Here is a 10,715-nt window from a genome sequence, read left to right as displayed (position 1 = left end):
GATACAACTTCCTAGGTATTACCGTATTAACCCCTCGTTTCATGTGTCTCTCCTCAGGCCGGTGGTGGCTGGTCCCCTGCAAGAAGGTGAGGTGTCTGAGGTCCCTCCGCCCCCTCTGGACATCGATGGGCCCCCGGCGTATACAGTTCGAGGCATTCTGGATTATAGACGCCGGGTGGGGGGCCTACAGTACCTCGTGGACTGGGAGGGGTACGGCCCGGAGGAGAGATGCTGGGTTCCGGTGAGGGACATTTTGGACCCTTCTCTCCTGATAGAATTCCACGGCCTCCACCCGGATCGCCCAGCACCTCGTCCTCCGGGTCGTCCTCGTGGACGGTGGCGGCGCGCTGCGGGAGCCGCGCATCAGGGGAAGGGGGGGGGGGGGTACTGTCACGACTTCCACCGAGGTTGGCTCTCCTGCCCATTCAGGCTGTGCTCGGCGGTCGTCGTCACCGTCCTATTAGCCACTACCGATCCTTTTCGGTTATCTGTTGGTTTTGTCTGATTGTTTTCACCTGTGTGTTAGTTAATTAGTATCTGTATATAATGTAGGTTGTCCCGCCCTTGTTTTGTGCGGGATTGTTTGTTTTTGTCATTTCGTTTTGGCTGTCGGTGTTTTTGTGTTTTATTTCTCCGGTTTGTCTGTTATTTCCTGTTTTGGATATTTTTCACCCTGTTTGTATTTTGGGTTGTCCGTGTTTATTGTTGTTCACCGGAGAATAAACCTCTATTCACTATTTGCTCTCTGCGCCTGATTCCACCCACCTTGACTAGTCGTGACACATTAGTCTCTATCAGCAACAGTTTCATTTAATTATAGTTGACAGGAAATGATAGTTGACAGGAAATGACAAGGCATGTCTACACGTCTATTCCATTATGTTGGCTAATCGTTGCTTAATCTTGTGTCTTAAATAATTATATGCACTAGTTTGAGCTAGTTCAGAATCTGCAGACTGGAACCTGACTAAACCAATAGTTGAAACAAGGTTAAATGAAACCCCCCCCCCGGGCCATTAGTTTTGTTTTAGCAAAGATTATTTCCTGCCAGTGACAGACATGTAGCAGCGTTTTCCTTTTTCAGTTTTTGTTTCAATACAATGGACCTCTTCAACATAGGGGGGGGGGGGTGTCTGGATGATTCATTGTTTTGTTTACACTGAAATTATTTAAGTTTTCCTCAGAGAGGAATATTTTCAGTGATGAAATGACAGACATGTGTTACACACAGTCAGAAAGCCTATCCTATCAGGCCCAGTAATCCTCCTGCAACATTCCTAGGATTAGATAACTGCCCAGCCCTTGGTTCATTTACTGGCACCCTCTATATTAGCACCAGCCCTGGATGTCTGTCTATGGTCTCCTCCACAGTAGGCTCAGACAGGACAGGAGCTGTAATCAGAGAGAAATCTTTGATTTTGTTTATTTTTTCCATTAGAAATCAAAAAAGAAATGGAGCAACTGAGGCCTGCACTTCTTATTGTCTTTATCTCAACAGCAATCGCAAAACCAGTAAGTGGATGAACATTTTATATATTTTATATATATTTTGCCATAATTAGTAGCAGTAATGGCTATCGTTACAGTATTTTCAGGTGATGATGTGCTTTGTTCACTCCACAGTTCAACAGGCCTGGACACCACAATGGTCCACAGTTCAACAGGCCTGGACACATTTACATTTACATTTACATTTAAGTCATTTAGCAGACGCTCTTATCCAGAGCTACTTACAAATTGGACACCATAATGGTCCACAGTTCAACAGGCCTGGACACCACAATGGTCCACAGTTCAACAGGCCTGGACACCACAATGTTCCACAGTTCAACAGGCCTGGACACCACAATGTTCCACAGTTCAACAGGCCTGGACACCACAATGTTCCACAGTGCAACAGGCCTGGACACCACAATGTTCCACAGTTCAACAGGCCTGGACACCACAATGTTCCACAGTTCAACAGGCCTGGACACCACAATGTTCCACAGTGCAACAGGCCTGGACACCACAATGTTCCACGAATCCACGAGTCCTCAGAATCTGATGAATCAAGATTGACACCAGGACCAACTGCTCCAACCACAGTGAACCCTCCCACTCCTGCCATGTCAACTATCCCACCAGTGACAGAAATGTCCACGAATGGGCCAATTGTCGGTGAAATGACACCGTCACCAGGGAACGTTACTGCACATGTCACTGAGGACATTGCAACTCCCCCTTCACCAACTCCCACTCCAGCAACTCCCCCTTCACCAACTCCCCCTTCACCAACTCCCCCTTCACCAACTCCCCCTTCACCAACTCCCCCTTCACCAACTCCCCCTTCACCAACTCCCCCTTCACCAACTCCCCCTTCACCAACTAGAGGAGACAACTAATAATGAGAGAATTCATGAGAATGCTTTATTATAATTATTCAAGAGTTCATAAATCATTGCTTTTTTTAGGTCATCATTTTTTGTATGGGCTGTTTACAGTACCTGCATTATATGAAATATCTTTCTTGGCATTTTATTTGTGTTTTTTATGCAGCAGCATTTATAGGTAATGTTATCGATAGCTTCATAATAACCCTATCAGAAGCCCTGTAATCTTTACTAGTTCAACATATGGTGGTAGTTACAGGTGTTTGGATGTCTGTGAACTAGGTGATCATAATCTGCTGGGTGTGATATAAACAATTGTGAATGTTTGATTGTTTCATTGCTATTGCTGTGTTATGCTCCAGTATGTCTCTTTACACACAGTATGTAGTGACTTGCTCCTTGGAGTTTTAGGCTGGTTATTTGTAAAGTACATCGAGACAACTGCTGATTTACAAAGGGCTTAATAACATACATTTGATTGATTGATTGATATTTGTTGTGAACTTGTGTACTCAATAAAGAGATAGAAAAATACTTAAATTGAGAAAAGATGTCTCTTAATTGATTATATTTTTGATTACTGTTATCAAGTTTTAGTTATGGGTATGATCAGTCATAATAGATTATTAGTGTATTAGTGTACTGTATGCTTGGAAAAGAGTATGAGTGTTCACTGAGATCGAGTGTGTCATTAACAGTGGGATTTGGACAGTGATTTCATCCATCCCTACAGCGCTGTCTTGTGGTTATTTGCTGCACTACACCACCAAGGGATTATGGCACAGCATTTAACATTACATTTAAGTCATTTAGTTATCCAGAGCGACTTACAAATTGAGTTATGAACTCCAGCTTCCTCCTGACAGAGACAACACCTCATCAGACAATTGAGTAAGGAATGTTACGTTGAGAAAAACAACCTATGAACAACTTCATTTGAAGGTTCAAAATGTATTTTTTTCCAGTACTATTTTACATCCAGCATGTTTGCTGTGACAGGGCCTTTGTTCATATTTGAGCTCATAACGACGCTGAATGAAACAACGCTGAATGATGGTTTGTGGTTTCTCTGGTGAACACCACTGTGAATCCCCCTGGAGTCTCTACATGCTACGTACAGAGCTCAATGGCTCAGCAGACACAACAACGTATACACGTGAAATAACAGACCCACTATGAGTTTTATGAAAAAAAAGAATGCATGTATTTAGGACTGATACAACGTTATACATTATTACAGTAAAAATGGGACAAACAACATGTAGTGTAAATAATTGTGCAATTGAACAAAATTGACTGTTCTATATGTCATGATGAGATAGCTAGTATGAATCCTCTCATGTATTATTGTTGTACTGTATCAGACCCTAAGGGCCCTGAGTTGTGCTTATATGTTTTCTGTAATTCTCTCCGTTCTGACCTCTCCTCCCAAGGCAGGGTCATAGAGCACCTTCCAGGTCCTGGTAGCATTCTTCACTGTCGACAGCAGCAGGATGAGAGAGACAGGCCTTTACTTGGCAGTGATGACGACAGGAGCATCGGTAGTGATGGTAGCCACTGTGGCTGCCTCCTCAGCCGAGTCGCTGTCACTGTCATGGCTCTCGTTGCTCTCTGCTGAGTCGCTGTCACTGTCATGGCTCTCGTTACTTTCTGCTGAGTCGCTGTCTGCTGCCCCAGGCCTGGTTGTAGCTTCCTCACTACTGTTGCTGCTGTCAGTCTCATTACTGGCGCTGGTGCTGGTGCTCTTGCTAGTACCATCGCTGCTAGCGCTACTGGTGCGCTCACTGGTGGCATCACTCTCCAGGCTCTTGGCCTTCTGGCTCTCTGTGCTCTCAGAGGGGATCCTGTCCTGGCTGGCTGCGTCGACATGCGCCTTGCGCATGCTGGACTCCTCGGCTTTCCCGCTGGAGGCGTCCAGAACCTGGCTCTCCACGTCAGGGGTGCTGGTGTCCTCCTCCATTAAATCATGCACCTGCAGGGCCTGGAGGGGGAGAGAGAGAGGCGGTGGAAGGATGTTTAGACCAAAAAACTAAATGGAAGAAAATAATGCCTATGAGTTTGAAATGGAGAATTCTAACACAGAGGAGAAACAAATTTACCTTGAACACTGTCATCGTCTTCTCAATCTCGTTTCCGAGCCCGGAGTCGTAGACGGACACCTTTTTGCCAGCATACATGCCCTCATCCATCTTTCCATAGGATTTGTAAGGAGAGGGTCCCTTCTCGATGTTGTTAGTATCTACATAGATGATAGACTTCTTGTAGTCGCTGGGGTAAGCCATGCTATCTCCACGTCCGTCATCGTAAATGGGGGCCTCAGTGGTAGCCATTGTGGGCTCTACGGTGGGCTCAGCTGTTGCAGGGACAGCGGTGGTGTCTGCCTCCTCTGACTCACTGGACTCGTCTGTGTCCTGAAAACACACCACAACACCTTTAGTTTTACATAACCTCTTATAAGATATAACGTTCAAATAAGAGCTTGGTGAAACGCTCCTGTCTGTCAACATGAGCTAGATGTCTTCATTGACCTATAAGCTATAGTCTCAGTGTGGCTATAGTCTCTGTGTGGCCCTGTAAACTTATTGGAGCCATAACTACATATGCATCTATAAATAAAAAAGTGACTCAATATATCCTACATATAAGCTGTCAGTAGTTTTATACATAGTGCACTACTCACATCACTGTCTGCGCTGTCTGCGCTGTCTGCACTGTCTGTGCTGTCTGCACTGTCTGCGCTGTCTGCGCTGTCTGCGCTGTCCAATGTTGGGTCTGAAGTTGGATCAGCTCCCTGGAGAATAGAAAAACAGGATCAATCAATGTATCAATTAACATCCATCAAAAGCACAGATATGGTTGTCTCTATCAGGGGTAAGATTTATTTAGCATCTTATGCTTCATTATGCTACAACATAATTATGTTTTACCTCGGTTTCATCTTTGTCGGAGCTCTCGTCTGATGTTGTAGCGGTATCTACATTCTTAAAGAAAACCTCAGCATTAAAATGAGTCCAATAAAAATGGACATATTAATGTAGTTTTCCCTACAGGGCAAATGTATACATTTCAATGCCAACACAACGACAGATGATAAAGGAATGTTTGCTGAAAGAGGCTCTTACCTGTACAGGGGCCACCTCAGTAAGTTCTGCTGGGGCTATCCCAAGCACTGGAGCTGGTTTCACCTGACAACATGAACAGGAATGTAAGTTGATACCAATGTACACATCTGTCTCTCTCTCTGACTCTTTTCAATATATACTGTATGTTCTCATATAAAAGGAACACTCACCAGTTCTTCTGAGCTCTCTGAACTGTTGCCAGGCGAGCGTATCGCCGGGCGACCGAGGACCGTTGCAAAGAGCAGGACGAAAACAATTGCAGCCTTCATTGTGACAAGGTGTATCTAAAAAAAATTATAATCATGAAAGAAGAAAGAATCATGAAAGCCACCAAAATGATGAGAACTGAAAATACAAACTCTGTTGAAAGCTGGACACTGTGTAAGCTACATTTAACACCTTTTTAAATGTGAAAATGTGATACATTATTTTTTCAATTTGTAAAGTATTTTAGTCTGTAATGTCTTTTTTGTTATGTGTCTGACCCCAGGAAGACTAGCTGTCGTCATTGGTGTCGAGTAATGGGTATCCTAATAAAATCATCAATTACAGCAGAAATGCCCGGATGGGAGGCAATTAGACTGATTTTACATGAAAAGTGCCTGTGAAGTCCTGCCTTGTAATGTTTAAACCCTTAAAGCCTGGATTACTATACAGGGAGAACACCAACCATGGGCCCTTATGAGTCTCTGCCAAAGCTAAGTGGAAGGACTCTGTTGGAAGTGCACTCCTTTTAACGTCCCTAACCGTTGGCAGACACAATGGGCTTCCCTCCCAACTAATGACATCCAGCCTAGCCTACAATGAGACAGCCTATAGGGAGGAGGTCAAAGACCTGGCAGTGTGGTGCCAGGACAACAACCGCTCCCTCATCGTGATCAAGACAAAGGAGATTATTGTGGACTACAGGAAAAGGAGGACCGAGCACACCCCCATTCTCATCGACGGGGCTGTAGTGGAACAGGTTGAGAGCTTCAAGTTCCTTGGTGTCCACATCACCAACAAACTATGATGGTTCAAACACACGAAGACAGTCGTGAAGAGGGCACGACAAAACCTATTCCCCCTCAGGAGAATAGGTTCTACGGTTCAAAAGGTTCTACAGCTGCACCATCGAGAGCATGGTTGCATCACTGCCTGTTATGGCAACTGCTCGGCCTCCTACCGCAAGGCACAACAGAGGGTAGTGCATATGGCCAGTACATCACTGGGACCAGGCTTCCTGCCATCCAGGACCTCTATACCAGGTGGTGTCAGAGGAAGGCCCTAAAAATGGAGCGCCAAGTCGAGGTTCAAAAGGCTTCTTAACTGCTTCTACCCCCAAAACATAAGACTCCCGAACAGGTCATCAAAGGGCTACCCAGACCCCTCTTTAACACTGTTGCTACTCTCTGTTTATATCTATGCATAGTCATTTTAACTCTACCTACATGTACATATTACCTAAATTACTTCGACTAACCGGTGCCCCCGCACACTGACTCTATACCGGTACCCCCTGTATATAGCGTTGCTTGTTATTTTACTGCAGCTGTTTAATTATTTGTTACTTTTATGTTCTATTTTTTACTTAACGCTTATAAAAAAAATCTTAACTTCATAAATCATTGTTGGTTAAGGGCTTGTAAGTAAGCATTTCATTGTAAGGTCTACCTGTTTTATTCGCCACAAGGAACAAATAACATTTGACTTGATTCTCTTTTTTTTAATGCATGATCGTCTCCCTCGTTTTCCAGCTCAACTACTCTCAGCTCGAACAACATTACATCAAGTATAACTCTGAGCAGGCAGTCTTTTAGCTATACCTATAATGATCTTTGCATAGTGTATAATTCCCCAAGTTAAAAGTGGAAGTTTGGAAGACCACAGTTGGTCCAGGGAGGCAGGAAACATGATGAACGTCCCTCAGCTTTATTATGATAGCTAACTCTACTTTTTTCATTAGATCCTTGGGTACTAGAATAGAAATCTGTTCTAGAATAAATCTGTTCTAGAATAAATCTGTTCCAGAATAAATGTGATCTAGAATAAATGTGTTCTAGAATAGAAATCTGAAGTGTGACGGAGGCGAGAGAAACAACGTGGGATGTTGAGAGGAGTTGAGTGTAGATGAGATCTGACTTCAGAAGTAACTAATCCAGCCTGTCAGTTTTGCTGTTATTATTATTTCTCCTCACAGCAGCCCTTTAAAGGCTGTGGCTTTGTCTTGGAACAGACTGTACGAGTCAGTTAGCTGAGAACAAATTAGCTGTGGATTTGTGAGCTGAGGCCACAGCTTCCTCTTCCTGCTGTCATGCTCACATTCATCACTGCAACACTATAAAACCTAGTTTATGATTTATTTCACTATATCAGGTTCAAGCAAAGGCACATACATATCTGGTGTATAGAGAGAATGTGTAATAACACAAATGAATTGTTACACCAGACTAGTGAGCTCTATTTCTTTTTCATTATTATTACTAACCAGAATATTGCTTGTATTCTGTTGTACATAAAAAAGTGCAACACATTGAAGCATTGACTGTGTAGGATGATAGATTATAAGTGCTGAAGAGTGTCTCCCAGATTTCTTAAAATTGTGAAAATAATTGATATTTGAGTTACACAAAATATAGGAGAGGATTATAGAAAGTAAGCACCAACATCTATACAAGTAAAAGCCATTTTTTTTTTTACCTTGACTTGTTCTTCAGAGAATCCACAGGATAACTCTAGAGTAGTTAGTCAGGAGGATGAAAGCTGCTCACTATTCTCTTGGATGCCAAAGGAGGAACAGCACAGTTCAGTTTGGATGTGAATGGATGCTGCTGAAGGGAGGCTGCTGGTTGGCTTATAAACCCGGCTGCCTCCAGCTCCAGCCAATAGCAGCAGGGCTAGATATGTCTTGTGATGTTTACCACGTCTGGCCCACCTCTCCTCTCCCACTCTTCCTGTGGTTTTTGTGGCCACTCAACGCAAACATTCACCAATTGACATGACAGGAAGAAAAAAAGGAGGAAAAAATCCCTCATATCCTGTATTGTTAGAAATAAACCGTGGACACGAGCCCTGTGAAATTGAGATACATGACAGTACTTACAGTCATTTGATAGAAAACACAAAATTAAGACATTTTGGCTTTATTACTGATGAAGAATTGTGTAGCAGTTGAACCATGATTGAAGTACCAAAACATTACTGTTGGTTTGTAAGGTAATCCTCCTTACATAAAGAAGAGCCAAGGTTAAGGAGGAGATGAATGTGTTTATTTGTTATTTTATTAGGATCCCCATTAGCTGTTGTTATTGCCCTCGTGAAAAGTACTACTGAATTACTACACAAAACCTGTTTGTGCAGTAGTGACTATCTAGAGGCACGTAGGAATTGTGCAGTGAATGTGTAGTTTATGCACTACTCAAGATATACAAGTAGGGTTTTGTAGTGTTCGGTAAGAAAACAGTAGTGTTTCCAGTAATAATCAGGTAGTGATTTTTACTACAGTACTTAATGTTGGTAGCAAGTAAATAGTCAAAACACTACAGCTTTACTACACAGGCTTTTCAATAGTAATCAATTAGAGATTTTACTACTTGATTGACTAGTAAGGATAGAGGCAACAATGAATTGAGCTAAATACAGACAAGTCCTTGATGAGAACCTGCTTCAGAATGCAAACAACCTTAGACTTGGGGTGAAGATTTACGTTATAACAGGACATTGACCCCAAGCATACAGCTAAAGCAATGCTGGAATGTCTTCAGAACAAGACTGTGAGTGGGCCAGCCTTGAGTGGCCCAGCCAAAGCCCAGACTTGAATCCCATTGAAAACCTGTGGAAGATGTTGGTTCACCGCCACTCACCATCTAATTTAACAGAGTTTAAGAAAATCTGCACAGAGTAAGAATATCCCCAAATCCAGATGTGCAAAGCTGATACAGACATACCCAAGCTGTAATCGCTTAAGGTGCCTCTACAAAATATTGACCCAGGGGTGTGAATACTTATGTAAATGAGATATTTCTGTATTTAATTTTCAATACATTTGCTTAAATGTAGAAAAACATGTTTTCACTTTGTCATTATTTGGGTATTGTGTGTAGATTGGCGAGAGAAAAAAAATAAATTTCATCAATTTTGAATTCAGGCTGTAACACAAAAAAAATGTAATAAGTCAAGGGGTAAGAATACTTTCTGAAGGCTCTGTATATTGTATGGAGAGTACAAGGAGATGCACTGTATATTGTATGGAGAGTACAAGGAGATGGAGTCATCCTTTTGCGGAGGAGAACTTCCAGACACCAATGTATTCTCTGAATTCTAGAACATACTTTTCCTAAAAGTTGGAGAGCATTGGAATAAACAACCCATTAAAGTAGTAGGTATGAAATTAAGGGAGCGTCCCTGATTGGTTTCTTTGTCAAACTATCTGTCCTCCTTGCAGAACGAAGAGAGTGAGGAAATACATGCATTTTCATACAGAGCTAAAACAACGGAGAGGAACACAATACAGAGACAGACGTGGAGAAAACAATCACAGACAGCACCAGTAGCTAGTTCAAATGTTTGTCACAAATGTGGGAAATCCCCTTTCCACAGATGGAAAGATTGCCCAGCAAAGGATGTGGAATGCAGGAAATGTCACAGGAGAGGACACTTTTCAGCTGTCTGTCGATTAAAGCAAATGCATGAGGTTTCAGAGGAGGTACAGCAGGACAGCATCTTTCTGGGAGAAGTAAAGGGAAACAATACTGGCTGGCATTCAGACATTAAACTCAATGGGGAGGTTGTGTCATTTAAACTAGACACTGGGGCAGCAGTGACAGCTATCCCAACTAGGCTGTATAGCTATAGCAGAGCTGGCCCTTTGCTCTCTACAAACAAGACACTGTACGGGTCCAGTAATAACATTTTACCAGTGGTAGGGCACTTGGTGATTAAACTGGAGAGTAAAGACAAAAGTGCCATCCAGCCTGTCTTCGTCATTGACTCTCTAGCCAGACCGTTGCTGGGGCTGCCAGCAATTGAAGCATTGCAACTCATTGAGAGAGTCAGCGAACTGGAGGACCCAGGTGAGGTTTTCAAAAATAAATTCCCAAAAGTGTTTTCTGGTCTAGGAAGGATAGAAGGTGACTACAAAATCCGCCTGAAAGAGGATGCTGTCCCCTATGCCCTTACTACCCCCCGCCGGGTGCCTATCCCTTTATTGGCCAGAGTAAAGGAAGAGTTGGGGAGGATGGAA

General features: G+C 43.0%; 1 protein-coding gene and 1 long non-coding RNA gene across 2 annotated transcripts; one reads left to right on the top strand and one right to left on the bottom strand.

Moving 5' to 3' along the window:
• The first annotated feature begins 1,369 nt into the window (after positions 1-1,369).
• On the top strand, positions 1,370-2,906 carry LOC124000852. Its single transcript, XR_006832674.1, has 2 exons — positions 1,370-1,512; positions 1,624-2,906. It is a non-coding gene; the product is annotated as an uncharacterized LOC124000852 (long non-coding RNA).
• Positions 2,907-3,552: 646 nt separating this feature from the next.
• On the bottom strand, positions 3,553-8,310 carry LOC124000253 (dentin sialophosphoprotein-like). Its single transcript, XM_046306500.1, has 7 exons — positions 8,174-8,310; positions 5,665-5,778; positions 5,495-5,557; positions 5,300-5,353; positions 5,053-5,163; positions 4,472-4,783; positions 3,553-4,353 (listed from the first exon to the last, which is right to left on the bottom strand). The coding sequence occupies exons 2-7, from the start codon at positions 5,761-5,763 to the stop codon at positions 3,883-3,885; spliced, it is 1,110 nt and encodes a 369-aa protein (XP_046162456.1). The 5' UTR covers positions 5,764-5,778; positions 8,174-8,310; the 3' UTR covers positions 3,553-3,882.
• Positions 8,311-10,715: the final 2,405 nt, after the last annotated feature.

Source organism: Oncorhynchus gorbuscha, linkage group LG16 (assembly GCF_021184085.1).
Source record: "Oncorhynchus gorbuscha isolate QuinsamMale2020 ecotype Even-year linkage group LG16, OgorEven_v1.0, whole genome shotgun sequence".
In the NCBI taxonomy this organism is placed as follows: domain Eukaryota; kingdom Metazoa; phylum Chordata; class Actinopteri; order Salmoniformes; family Salmonidae; genus Oncorhynchus; species Oncorhynchus gorbuscha.
This window is presented reverse-complemented; position numbering and strand designations above follow the sequence as displayed.